Below are 14696 nucleotides of genomic sequence, written 5' to 3' on the forward strand. Positions count from 1 at the left end.
AACTGATACTACAGCGACATCATCAGGCCGTAATATGTACTCCACGCTACATAACCAGAGCGGGTAGACTTTAGCTTCAACCCTAATTAAATGCAGCTAATCATGTCTTTCAGGCTTATCGAGTCTTATAAGCTTTTTGGAATTAAACTCTGCAGGGCTGTGGCCCTACGGGAACAGAGTTTTGCAACCCTGGATAAAAGGTAAAGCTGTTGCCGGTATTGTGAGGCGGGAAAAAACTGCCGAAACCCGGGATCGAACCAGGGACCTTTAGATCTTCAGTCTAACGCTCTCCCAACTGAGCTATTTCGGCCGATGATACAGGAGTGTTTTTACGTGTGTGTTCAGAGTCTTCAGAAAATGGACTTGTATTCTGATTATGGGGGTTAACAAAATTCATGTTAAGCATTTTACATAATTTGTTTGATAGAAATATGAGACTCGTATTAATTTTTGCTTTAATACAGCAAACACCCGAATAATGACCGAAGGTTGATGATTGAAAGAACTATGATTGATTGAAATATAGTTGAATGTCATTTTGCTTTTTTGTTGATAACGTATTCGCACAAGAATAAGCTTTTTTTGAAAGGGTTAATGTGATAAAATTAAGCCATTATGAACAAGGAAACCTAGAAGAAAACTGATTCTATAAGCAACACACACGGGAATTTATACTTAGTGTCTGATTCAGTCAACATGGGATTCATCCCTCTGCTAGTTATTCCACCCACACGAATATTTCTCTCTCTCTCTCTCTCTCTCTCTCTCTCTCTCTCTCTCTCTCTCTCTCCTTCAAGGTGACTTTCCCCTTGCACAGGCAGATCTTTTTTGTTCTTATGCAAGTCTGGAGAAGAGAGGAGTAAGGACAGGGAGAGAAGGGAGAGAAAGCAAGGCACATTCAGTGATAAAAAGAAGAAAGATGATGACAGTGAGTGGAACATATGAGATTAAAAAGATGCATGTGTGAGTGAGAGAGGGAGCGAGAAGGAGATTTTAATGAATACATGGCAGTATTTTATGTTAAGTAACAAAAATATTACCCACCCTCTCTCTTTCTGTTTTTCTCTCTTTCTCTCCTTGCTCGTGAAGGAACACAAACAGAAGGCATCCATACTAATCAGCATACTTGAATTTTCAAAATAAAAAGAGGGAGCGTGTCAGACAGAAGGAAGGAGGGAGATGCTGATTAAACAATTAAACATGTAATTTGTAAATTTGATTATGTACATTACCTCATCAACAAATAAATGAGCAATTCCAAACAGGTAATTTGAATACACCCATAATAATGGCCTCAAAACAGCGTGTGTACATACGCGTGTGCATACTCATATTTAACTGAATACTAATAGGCCTACATGTGGTTAATAAAATAAAATAGCTGTGGCTATACTAGCAATTTACTTAATACATTTGTGCCTATAGTAGGCCTATGTATGGCATTAGCAAAAATTAATAAATAAAACTAAATACTATGGTATTTGTAAAGTATCTTGGGGTACAATGTACACTACACATACAAAAGTTTGGGGTCAGTAATTTTGGTAACAATAAGGTCTCATTTGTTAACGTTAGTTAATGTGTGTATTAATATTTCTTGAGCACAAAATCAGCACATTAGAATGATTTCTGATGGATCATGTGACACTGAAGACTGGAGTATTGGCTTTACCACAGGAATAAATTAATACGATTTGAATATATTAAAATAGAAAACAGTTATTTTAAATTGTAATAATATTTCATTTTAAATAAATGTAGCCTTGTTGAGTATAAGAGAAAAATATTACCAACCCTAAACTTTTGAACGATGGTGTAAATACTGTACATACATGAATATGGTAATCATTCAGAACCTCACTGTACCCCAGCATTATGGTACAACCACAATATTTTCTGTAAACCTTACACACTGTAATTTTTAGATAATAGCAAATCACACAATATGTCCAGTAAATAAATATTATAAAAACACACATTACAATTTCATATGTGTGGTGGTGGCGTGATGCGAAATAGATTGTAATTAAATAATGAAATTAAGGAAAAAGTTGAAGCCAGATGCTTACTGACCCTCATTAACCAGTGAGGTCAGAGTTCTTTACATGTCCATTAAGAGAGGCATCCGTGTCTGTGTACAAGACCCCGTCACCAATATCGGCCCTCCAATTATAAGACTCCTGCAAATGTCAGTATGTGTCATCAAACATTAATAAGTGTTAATACGATCAGACTTCACAAGTGGAGTGCAGCTTCTATCAGCGATAATGAGGAACGAATGTCTCCCATTCACTGCACACATGTTGGCTGAACCACAACCAAAGTCTTTAAAGATTAATAACATTTAAGGTCTCTGAATCAGGTAGAAAGAGAGTTTGAAAGGCTACCATTTCACTGATTGAACAGGTACTTTATTGAGTATCCCTCAAATGGCATTTGATCTTCTGTGTGAAGCTGCAAATGCTGACAGAGACACAGGAGGTTCTTAATTGCCTGTTTGACTTTTATCAACTGGGATAAAGTCAGTCAACCTTTCTCAGCATGGACTAATTGTATATATTAAAGCAGACTGCACTTCTTAATAAATTCATTCAGGTAATGAGAAGACGCTACCATACACCAATTAACAATCAGAGTGAGTGACTCAGAGTAGTGTTATTATTCATTCAGAACAGCAAACTTTTTTAATAAGGAAGAATTGAAATATACAGATTCGTTTTTTCGTCTTCACTCTGGCCTAAAAAACACAAATTTCTCTGGGTTAGAGCAGGAAAACCTGGAGTGGAGTCAGAACAGAGTGATTACAGAACCGCACCACTCCTAAACTGTATTCCAGATCAGCTTTTGCTTGGCGACACCGACACGTTTTAGCTTTGACAAGCCCGTCTGCTTGAAACAATATTCATTGGCAGAGAAAAAAATTCAAACATAAATTGCAAGTTACTTAACTGCAGTATATGATTTAACTGTTGTATAAATGTAATACTTCTTTAATATGAATTAAGACAGCTGAGGTAGGAAACAAAGCAAACAAGCAAAGAGGCTGAATCTTTTTATTACTGTAATTCAGACTTATTGCTCCTCTATTGTAAAGTAATACAATAACCATCTCAAACTGAAATAATGTACAGCACTGACAAGATATACATATACGGGACACATAAATTAATTTAGAATTTGTAAAAGTTGTTTTGTCAATATTTTCAGAGACTGATCAAACCAGTATGCATGCCCTTGGTAGAGCAGAATTCAAATTGGCTGCAGTTTCAAACCATAGAAATATTAGTGACTATTTACATCCCTGATCATATACATTAATAAACACAATGATAAATCTATTGCCCTCTAGACTATCAGTGAGAAGCACACTGTAAAATATGTGCAAATGTATGTGTACTGGTGGATAGACGGTTACTTTTCACACCACACAATGAATGCAATAAATTGGTATTAATTTGTATGGAAATCATGCGATGCATAACCTGGATTTGGAATTTATTGCACATGGCCTCTTGCAGACTCACACCTGTAGGTTACTCTCAGTCTTACCCTTTCCCCTAGCACCATGGGAATATTTGTGCTCTACTGGTTAATTAGACAGTGCCCTGTTGACCTCAGAGTTCAGTGTGCTTTTGAAACCCTGTGCTGATTAGTTGCCAATGATACTACACACTCGTGGACAATAGAGACCTACCAAGGTTTTTTTAATTTCCTTTATAGAGGTGAGCAAGTCACACATATCATCTAACACATCTAACACATTAATGGGTTCCTGCACAGTGCATACACCTTTTACCTACAGTCATAAATAGGCCCAGGCGGAATCTTCTGACTTTCTTTTTTTTTTCTTATGTGGGGAAAATCTGAAGAATGCATTTAAACAGGCCTGTAACCACCATAGACCACCAAAAAAAAAAAAATAAGACATGGCCAAATTGTCCCCCCAATATTTGATATTCTTAATCCATTGTGCACCCCTCTGTTTTTTGTTAGTACGATAAAAGTTTTAAAAATCTTTTTTTAATCAAAGAAACTTCACAGAAGACGAGTGCGAATTCTAGCTCGATTCTTCAGTTTTAAAGGAACACTCCACTTTTTTTGAAAATAGGCTCATTTTCCAACTCCCCTAGAGTTAAACAGTTGAGTATTACCGTTTTCGAATCCATTCAGCCGATCTCCGGGTCTGGCAGTACCACTTTTAGCATAGCTTAGCATAGTTCATTGAATCTGATTAGACCGTTAGCATCTCGCTCAAAAATGACCAAAGAGTTTCGATATTTTTCCTATTTAAAACTTGACTCTTCTGTAGTTACATCGTGTACTAAGACCGAAGGAAAATGAAAAGTTGCGATTTTCTAGGCCGATATGGCTACGAACTATACTCTCATTCCGGCGTAATAATCAAGGAACTTTGCTGCCGTACCATGGGTGCAGCAGGCGCAATTATATTATGCAGCGTCTCTCACAAATGTCTCCATGGTTGCAAGGCACGCTCCCTGTGCAAGCAGGGGGTCACAGGCACTGCGTAATATCATTGCGCCTGCTGCACCCATGGTACGGCAGCAAAGTTCTTTGATTATTACGCGGGAATGAGAGTATAGTTCCTAGTCATATCGGCCTAGAAAATCGCAACTTTTCATTTTCCGTTGGTCTTGGTACATGATGTAACTACAGAAGAGTCAAGTTTTATATAGGAAAAATATCGAAACTCTTTGGTCATTTTTGTGCGAGATGCTAACGGTCTAATCAGATTCAATGAACTATACTAAGGTATGCTAAAAGTGGTTCCGCCAGATCCGGAGATCAGCTGAATGGATTCGAAAACGGTAAAACTCAACTGTTTAACTCTAGGGGAGTTGGAAAATGAGCCTTTTTTCAAAAAAAGTGGAGTGTTCCTTTAAGGGTGAAAGTGCAAGATAAGACGTAAGTAGTTATAAAAATTTAATATTTGACTGTTTTAGGATAGAATTGTTAATTTCACTTTTTTAAATTGAATATATAGGCTATCATTTACTTGATTTATGTAATTCATAACTGAATGTGATGAGAACAGAAACATTAACCATATTCGGCATACGATTAGGCAGAAAACTGAAAGTATACTTCGCTTGTTGACGTTCCCCCTATTCTAAATCCTGACATAATTTCGTTCATCAGCACAGTCCCCTGATGTCACACTGTCTGCATGTAGCCCGATTTTTGTGTCTGCGTAGTCTTCATTTTCATGATTTGAGTGCTTGAAAAGAATATGGTCCACTAAGTCGTACGCGTCTGTCCACGTTCACGGTCAAAAGAGTATACTTTTAACTGTGCGTGAGATGGAGCGTTATGTGGAAAATAAAGTATACCTGGGCCTTAAGAGTGAATGTGTGCATATTCTGTAAATTGTTTAAATTGATTACTTTACAATAAACTTCTTTCTTTTCTTTGTTCCCTTAAATCTCTTTAAATACTTTATTTAATTCCTTTAAATATAAAGACCAACCCTCAAACACACAAAAAAATGTGTCCCCCCCAATATTAATATTTGGTCCCCCAATATCCAAAACATGGTTTTGGCCTTGAATTTAAACGTGGTGAAATATGTTAAATGGAGCTGAAAATAATCATATTAGCAGCTAAAAGCATAATTAAATTATCCCAAATATTTAATAAATGGATGGCTGATCATGTACACAAGGGAATACGCATTCAGATTCCGTGTGAGCCTAGTTATAAACCACATACACACAAACACTCACTCTCTAACAGCCTCTGTCAGGCAGCGGTCAGGAGCATCGCTGCAATTTGCCCCGTGCTTGCGGTGGATCCTGGTATTAGTGCGAATACGAGTCTGCGTGTTTTGCGGCCGCAGCCTGCGCAGACGGGTATGCAGAACTTTGCGCAGTTTTTGGCGCGTGAAAGCGTACAGCAGCGGATGTAGCACTACCGTCCAATAAGCGAGCACCAGAAAGCAGATTCTCAGCCGTTCTAGCCAATCAGATGGCCCGATGGCCAGCATGAGAAGGGGCATGATGGAGAGAGGCGCCCAACATAGCAGAAACGAGAGGATGATGATGACGGACATGCGAAAGACTCGCCTTTGACGTTCCCGTCGATCTCGGTGGCGCCGAACCGCTCGACGCAGAGCCAAAATGGCCGACACTGACGCACCCACACCCATGCTAGGCGGACCCTGGACGGGGGCGGGACTTAGCTGAGTGGTAACTGTAGACACAGTGGGCATAGGACTCAAAGGTGTGTTCACTGATGATGTAGCAGGTGTGGGATTGTGGGGGCTTGTTATGACAGACACAGATGTGGCGGGACTCAAAGGTGTGGTTGCCATGGATGCAGTGGGGGTGGGGCTTAAAGGAGAAGTTATCACAGACACAGTGGGGGTGGGGCTAAGGGGCGTGGTGAGCGAGGGAGTGTTCGTCTCAGTGTTGATGGTTACTGTGGTAACTGCATCTGAGGTGATAAGCGGTCCGGTTGAAAGTGGCGGGGGGGAAGTGGGTGTGTTTCTCGTAATGTGATCCGGCGACCTCATTGACCTTTTACAGCGTAACCAGAGGCGATGTCCAGGACCAGGTCGTTTGCTGTCTCGATGGGACCTGGGCGGGCGTCCGATGCGGATGCGCAGTGCCTGAAGAATTCGGGAGTATGTAAACAGCATCACAGCGAGAGAGCACAGGAACACAGGAACCTGTAGTAACAGATGAGCTTGTAGAGTTCCTCCCCACTCTGAACAAAGCACAGTGCTATTGGAGTGCACAAACAGCCCCTCGCCTTTGCCTGACACAAACCCCGCCTCAACGAATGGTAGGAGTGGCATGGCTAAGGAAACCGCCCACACTGCAACAAGCAAAACGGTTGCCCTTCGAGGCGTCAGCAGGCGATTGGCTGGCCGGACGCTGATGTCATAGCGATCTAAGCTGATGAGCAGCAGGTTAAGCGCGGTGCCTACGCTAGCGAAGCTGGCTGCTGATTCGTGAAGACAGCAGAGGAGGGCGTGGTGAGGAACCGAGGCTCCGCCCAGTATGAGGAGCGTGGCAGTGATCGGCAGGCAGAGGAGACAGAGCAGCAGGTCAAGGGTGTGCAGGCTGAGCGTGACGGCATGGCTGACGGACTCCAACAGGCTGCAGTGACCACAGTATAACACCAGCACGGTCAGATTACCGCCCACCCCCAGGAGCAGCTCCAGCAGCAGCACAGCACTCACTGTAGCCCGGAAGCCCAGCCACGTCCCCTCCTGCTGTGCGAGTCCGGCCCCCACGCTATCTTCTGCCTGTAAGAGGGACAGACCGTGGCCCTCAGTGAAGCTGCCATCTGTCTCCATGGACACCATCGCCACGTGCCTTTAGGCATAGTAACGCCAGCCACTCCCACTGGCCATGCTCCACCTACTCAGGTGTTTTCTTGGGGCGTTGATGAATGATTGACAGCTCTATGATGAGAAGACAAAAACAGAATGAAACTCTCAATTAATGAACAGGCCAAAATGTACAGAATTTATTTAAAGAGGACAAAGTTAGATCCACTGACCCCATTTCCACTAAATTTATTTTATCACTTTGTTTGCTTTATATATTTACTGTATATAACATTTAAAAGTACATTAACAATGTATTTCTGTTTTTATATATATACACATATACATATATATATATATATATATATATATATATACAGTGTATATATATACAGGGCATGACACTGACAAATGCATGTGGATTTCAGCAGTGGTGTGTAATGCAGTCACTCCTAGTAGGCACTTCGGCGGGTTGAATTTTATATATAATTTTTTCAATTGTAGTCTTTTTAAAAGGCATCTGAAATAATGAACTAAGTGCATAATACTGAAATATCTGAAACGCTTCCAATACTCATTTTCCGCAGAATAGATACACGATACCAGCTACGCTTTCTCGCTCTCTCAACTCTTCGACAGTGAGTTGACATATAAACCCGCCTCCCCTCACTCACTTGTTTCATTTGCTCCGGATGAATATTGTTGGTGTTACAGGGCTTGAATTTTGGCATGGGATTTTTAGGGATAATTTTAGTAATTTCCGCAGATTTTGTGCTCATACCCAAAGTGCGCAGACATAAAGCCGCCTCTCAGTACTAAATTGAGTTTTTTTTCCGCTGCTTATCGCACTTAAAACAGTCAATTACACAAAACAATGTCAAAATGCTGGTCTTGGCAAGTATACATGTAAACACAGTCAATAATATTTAAAGTGAACGTAAACAGTTGAAAGAAAACGCATGTGTAACAGTATAACGGATCCGTGCGTCAGGTCTTAAAGTGACAGCAACCTAATGTACCTGCTGCCAAATTATGAGATAATACTAAAAATATCTATATGGCAGTTTTTCCCCATATTATCGATGCTAAATTGTGGCCAGGGAAAAGCTAATGAGCAAAAAATTATTGTCAAGTCCTCTATGTGTGTGTGTGTGTATATACATATATATGTACACAGTATCTCACAGAAGTGAGTACACCCCTCACATTTTTGTAAATATTTTATTATATCTTTTCATGTGACAACACTGAAAAAATTACACTTTGCTACAATGTAAAGTAGTGAGTGTACAGCTTGTATAACAGTGTAAATTTGCTGTCCCCTCAAAATAATTCAACACACAGCCATTAATGTCTAAACCGCTGGCCACAAAAGTGAGTACATCCCTAAGTAAAAATGTCCAAATTGGGCCCAATTAGCCATTTTCTCTCCCCAGTGTCATGTGACTCAGTAGTGTTACAAGGTCTCAGGTGTGAATGGGGAGCAGGTGTGTTAAATTTGGTGTTATCGCTCTCACTCTTTCATACTGGTCACTGGAAGTTCAACATGGCACCTCATGGCAAAGAACTCTCTGAGGATCTGAAAAAAAGAACTGCTGCTCTACATAAAGATGCCGTAGGCTATAAGAAGATTGCCAAGACCCTGAAACTGAGCTGCAGCACGGTGGCCAAGACCATACAGCGGTTTAACAGGACAGGTTCCACTCAGAACAGGCCTCGCCATGGTCGACCAAAGAAGTTGAGTGCACGTGCTCAGTGTCATATCCAGAGGTTGTGTTTGGGAAATAGACATATGAGTGCTGACAGCATTGCTGAGGTTGAAGGGGTGGGGGGTCAGCCTGTCAGTGCTCAGACCATACGCCGCACACTGCTTTAGATTGGTCTGCATGGCTGTCATCCCAGAAGGAAGCCTCTTCTAAAGATGATGCACAAGAAACCCCGCAAACAGTTTGCTGAAGACAAGCAGACTAAGGACATGGATTACTGGAACCATGTCCTGTGGTCTGATGAGACCAAGATAAACTTATTTGGTTCAGATGGTATCAAGCGTGTGTGGCGACAACCAGGTGAGGAGTACAAAGACAAGTGTGTCTTGCCTACAGTCAAGCATGGTGGTGGGAGTGTCATGGTCTGGGGCTGCATGAGTGCTGCCGGCCCTGGGGAGCTACAGTTCATTGAGGGAACCATGAATGCCAACATGTACTGTGACATACTGAAGCAGAGCATGATCCCCTCCCTTCGGAGACTGGGCCACATGGCAGTATTCCAACATGATAACGACCCCAAACATACCTCCAAGATGACCACTGCATGCTCCATGCCCAAGAGGGTTAAGGCAGTGCTGGAAAATAATGGTGGCCACACAAAATATTGACACTTTGGGCCCAATTTGGACATTTTCACTTAGGGGTGTACTCATTTTTGTGGCCAGCGGTTTAGACATTAATGGCTATGTGTTGAGTTATTTTGAGGGACAGCAAATTTACACTGTTATACAAGCTGTACACTCACTATTTTACATTGTAGCAAAGTGTCATTTCGTCAGTGTTGTCACATGAAAAGATATAATAAAATATTTACAAAAATGTGAGGGGTGTACTCACTTCTGTGAGATACTGTATATATACTGTATATAAAATGTAAAAAATAATAATACTAAAATATAAAAACATTTGAAATGCATTAAAATGTATTATATATAGAGAGAGAGAGACAGGCAGGGACTGAGAGAGATTCACAGATGCAACCAACGGAGCACTGGCATCATTTTGGTGAAAAGGTGGTTTGACTTGTTCTGAAGTGTAATAAGGTATTGATCTAGCAAGACAGAACGATAAAGATGAGTATGATTTACACGTGATTCTGCAGTCCCGCACACAGTCAAGTTTTAACAGGCAGATGAATTACATCACAGAACGATCTCTCACACATGACCAAGGACACAAACAACTGCTGAAACCGTGATGAATTTGGCTGTGGACACAGAACTGTACAAAGACTGCTCGATGTCTGATTGTAAGTACTACTTGCAATTTAACATGTTGAAGAAATAGACATGATTCTAATGAACTCAAAATCAATCTAAAGTGCTCTAAAATATGTGCCTACAAAACAAGCAGCTCTCAATTTATAGGCTGCGCAATCACAGCAGCCTGTCATTCCAAAAAAAACATAAATATATAAATAAATAAATGAGTTCGACTTGAGACTGATCCCATTTCTAGGATGGTTGTTACTATGGCAACTGGTCTACAGTTTAAGAGTGGTCAAAATACAAAATTTGAGACTTTCTGCATCTGTGGCTGTTCAAGTGGGGCTCAGACTTCGCCTCTTGAGCACATCTGTGATAATGACCGCGGGAGGAAAGTTTTGATGTTTAACACAATGAGACTGCAGAGGGAGGGAGGGCAATACGGCTGGCATGCCGATGCACCCCATGCCATGCTGGTAATAAAAAGAGGTCACTGTAGTGGAACTTTTGAATGACAGTACAAGACTTAGATTTAGGGCTCAGATTCTGTATGAATAACTGAAGCCTGACATCTTATGCGCACAGAAGTGAGACTGAGGCAAAAATAAGTAAGACTGACTTTTGTCAGAGATGGGAGATCACGCCGTTGCATGTAAAAAACTAAGGAATAATGAAAGAGAGACAGAGGGAGAGAATGAGAGATGAGTGGGAGGTGCAGGTGCACTCTGTGTTGTGAAATCGCTGGAGGAGTTTGTTTTTACCTCCTACCATCTATCCATCACTGTGCTATGCTTGAGATCCATCCATCTTTCTTTAAACTAACTACGCTGTCTCAGCTCTTTCTGCCATTTATCAGACTCTATTTCATTATCGTTGTTTTCCAAGACAATTTGGTTTGTCCACGCTGGTTTGTAGCCTGCCTGTTAAAGGAATAGTTCACCCGAAGATGAAAACTCTGTCATTATTTATTCACCAGCATGTTGTGATTTTTTTCTGTGGAACACATAATATGTGCTTCATACAGGTTTTTTTCCATCCAATGACAGATCATAGTGACCTCATCTGTCAAGCTCCAAAAAAGCTCTGTAAAAAGGATCCACGTGACTTGTGCACTATATTCCATGTGTTCTGAAGTCAGAAAGCTTTGTGTGAGGAATCTAAATGAAAGCTAATTTAAATTTAAGCAAAATTAACTTTCCCTCCACTGCAGCTCAGTGTCATTTTAATATAATTAAAATACTATTATAGTTTTTTAAAAATATTTTGAATAAGTTTTTATTTTTTGTTTTAATTTTAGTTTAAGTTTAAAGGGTTAGTTCACCCGAAAATTTCTGTCATTAATTACTCACCCTCATGTCGTTCCACACCCGTAAGACCTTCGTTCATCTTCGGAACACAAATTAAGATATTTTTGATAAACTCCGATGTCTCAGTGAGGCCTGCATCGCCAGCAATAATACTCCCTTTTTCAATGCTCATAAAGCTACTAAAAACATATTTAAAACAGTTCATGTGACTACAGTGGTTCAACTTTAATATTATAAAGTGACGAGAATACTTTTTGTCCGCCAAAAGTAACAAAATAGTGACTTTACTCCACAATATAGTGATGGGCGATTTCAAAACACTGCTTCATGAAGCTTCGAAGCCTTACGAATCATTTGTTTCGAATCAGTGGTTCAGAGCGCCAAAATCCCATGATTTCAGTAAACGAGGCTTCGTTACGTCATAAGTGTTTTGAAACTTCAACAGTTCACGTGACTTTGGCAGTTTGATACGCACTCCGAACCACTGATTCGAAACAAATGATTCGTAAAGCTTCGAAGCTTCATGAAGCAGTGTTTTGAAATCGCCCATCACTAGATATTATTGAATAAAGTTGCTATTTTGTTATTTTTGCCGCACAAAACGTATTTTAGTCGCTTTATAATATTAAGGTTGAACCACTGTAGACACATGAACTGTTTTAAATATGTTTTTAGTAGCTTTATGGGCATTGAAAAAGGGAGTGTTATTGCTGGCGATGCAGGCCTCACTGAGACATCGGAGTTTATCAAAAAATATCTTAATTTGTGTTTTGACAACTAGCTAAAAAAATATTTTTTTTATTTGTTTATTTACATGTTTATTTTATTTCAATTAACAAAATGAATATTATTAAATAATATTAAATAATATATTATTTTATTTCAGATCTTTATTTTATTACAATTAACAAAATGTTATTTTTTTTAATTTTTTTTTAATGGTTTTAGTTAACTGTAATAACCCTGCTGAAGCTTTCAAATCTTGTTATTCAGCATATTCAAACTGCCACACTGAGATTGGTCACATGACGATAAACCTGGCAAGCTGCTAAATATTCTTCAGAATTTCTCCTTTGCGTTCGACAGAAGAAAAAAAAAAACAGCATACAGGTTTGAAATGACATAAGGCTGAGAGTAAACAATCACAAAATGTTTCTATTCCTTATACTGTATAACAATTACTGAGGCATTTAAACCCTCATTTATGCAACAAATTGCATATATACATGTTATAATTTATTGGTGTGTCTCCGTGGACAAAGTGCCCTGCGGTGCACTAAGTCAAAATTGATTTCTAATGAGCTATATTAATGGTATAATTAATATGCAAAGGCATTTGTTTACAGACTCTGTGGAAATGAAAGAGCGTGACAACACGTGAAACTACATTCACTAGGCAGGGAGGAACCAAAATAACTCCACATCTAGAAGGAGCTAAAATAGCTGATGATCTAGATTCCTCTTTCCTTTCATACACATTCTCAACAGACCAGGACCACTTATATACCTGCTCTACTCTCCATTGTTCCTTGCTATTGCTTTTTGTCTTAAAAGCAAACTGTAGCCTTTAATCTTATTATAAATTTACACACTCCATCTCATTCCCGTTTTCCTTCTTTCAACTGGCATCTTGGAGCCTGATCTGAAGTGCATCTGAAAATCCATTTGGCTGTAATCAGTGAGAATGTGTGTGCGTGTGGGAGCAAGAGCGCAAAAGATGATGATGATGATGATGGGTGTGATGAAAGTCAAATGATTGACGCAGGCGTATTTAACTTTTTTCCCCTCAATAATTTGCTGGAGTCACGTGTCTCTGATCATGTGCATGTGTCCAGTTGTGTTTGAGAGCATCAGTGTGAGAGGATGATGCCCTGATTCAAATTGAAATGTCATAAGGCATCCCATAAGCTGAGAAGTCCATTGTGACTGATAACAATGGCTATTCAAACTAATGAAAAAACATTCATTTTTAATATAGCTATTCAAATGACATCTTGAATTTTATATACACAGGCTCACTAAAGATTACAGGCAACACATGGATTTGCTCGGTAAACAAATCGTCCGTAGTGGCGACATACCCCGCATATGACACTGCTGCCAATTTTTTTTTTTTTTTTTTGCAGTCTAAGAAATATTAAGAGACTCGTCCAGATCAAACGAAAGCACTGATTGTCTCTTATAATTTCTATTCCTAGGCGCGCGCTGCCAAAATGTACCACTTAGACAAAAACGAATGAAGAGAGATGTTAAAATCGAATCGAATGGCAATTAAGTGGAGCCTCGTGAGTAGTGTGAAGATGCATCAAGGAGGTTTTTACTCACCTTGCCCCGCACGCCGGGAATCCCCGCTACATTCCACTGCGGTCCGTGCAGCGCGCGCGCTACTCTCTCTCACTCTACTAGAGCGCGAGATTCCTAGGGGCTTCAGGACAGTCCGCTGTCAGGTACGTGCCCGGAATAAATGTCTCACCTTCAGTGGTGCTAAACGGTGATAGAAATCGCCAGGGTGCTTCTGTGAGTACCCATGAGTGCCGCTATCCTGTGTACTAGACGTACTGAACCCGCTCTCTCAGCGCGAGCGCGCATACACACACACACGCATCCACACACACAAACTGCAGGCTTCATCGTGGAAACGCACGAGCTACTGTCTGCAGTCCGTGCGATTCGTAAAAACAAATGTATAAGATACGGTTTCTGTGTGGATAACATTTATTATTACGATATTATTTTTTTTTTTCGCATTAATTAAAACAATCTAAATGGCAGTTAATAGCAGTAAACATTATGTACATGAGTGTAAGTATACATGTTTCCTCTAAGAACTTAAATGCTCAGCACAATAATGAAAGGGCAAAGAAATTGCTTTTCAATGTCAAATTCAATGCAATTAACATACTCCTTCCTTCCCAAGGCTATTTAGTAGATGTAGAAAGGGCAATTTAAAAGGCATATGCAATGATCTGAGAGGATGAAGAATGCATTCACATGAAAGGAAAGATCATTTTTCAAATATCCAATGCACCAAGGCTTGATTAAAACATGATGTAGATTAAGACATGGTTGACCTCTGGAGCACCACAGCAAATTTGATGCACAGTTGTCAATGACAGATTCATCTAAA

At 40.0% G+C, this 14696-nt stretch overlaps 1 protein-coding gene and 1 non-coding gene across 2 annotated transcripts; both read right to left on the bottom strand.

Annotated features, from left to right (window-relative positions):
- Positions 1 to 237: 237 nt before the first annotated feature.
- trnaf-gaa (transfer RNA phenylalanine (anticodon GAA)) lies at positions 238 to 310 on the bottom strand. Its single transcript has one exon. It is a non-coding gene; the product is annotated as a tRNA-Phe (tRNA).
- A 4518-nt stretch (positions 311 to 4828) lies between these two features.
- LOC127514479 (G-protein coupled receptor 22) lies at positions 4829 to 14209 on the bottom strand. The gene is made up of 2 exons (XM_051897349.1): positions 13895 to 14209; positions 4829 to 7426 (listed from the first exon to the last, which is right to left on the bottom strand). The coding sequence occupies exon 2, from the start codon at positions 7325 to 7327 to the stop codon at positions 5738 to 5740; it is 1590 nt and encodes a 529-aa protein (XP_051753309.1). The 5' UTR covers positions 7328 to 7426; positions 13895 to 14209; the 3' UTR covers positions 4829 to 5737.
- Positions 14210 to 14696: the final 487 nt, after the last annotated feature.

This window comes from Ctenopharyngodon idella, chromosome 6, assembly GCF_019924925.1.
Source record: "Ctenopharyngodon idella isolate HZGC_01 chromosome 6, HZGC01, whole genome shotgun sequence".
Lineage (NCBI taxonomy): Eukaryota > Metazoa > Chordata > Actinopteri > Cypriniformes > Xenocyprididae > Ctenopharyngodon > Ctenopharyngodon idella.

Coding starts and splice junctions, on each gene's coding strand:
- LOC127514479 (XM_051897349.1), bottom strand. CDS start 7,327: ATGGTGTCCATGGAGACAGATGGCAGCTTCACTGAGGGCCACGGTCTG.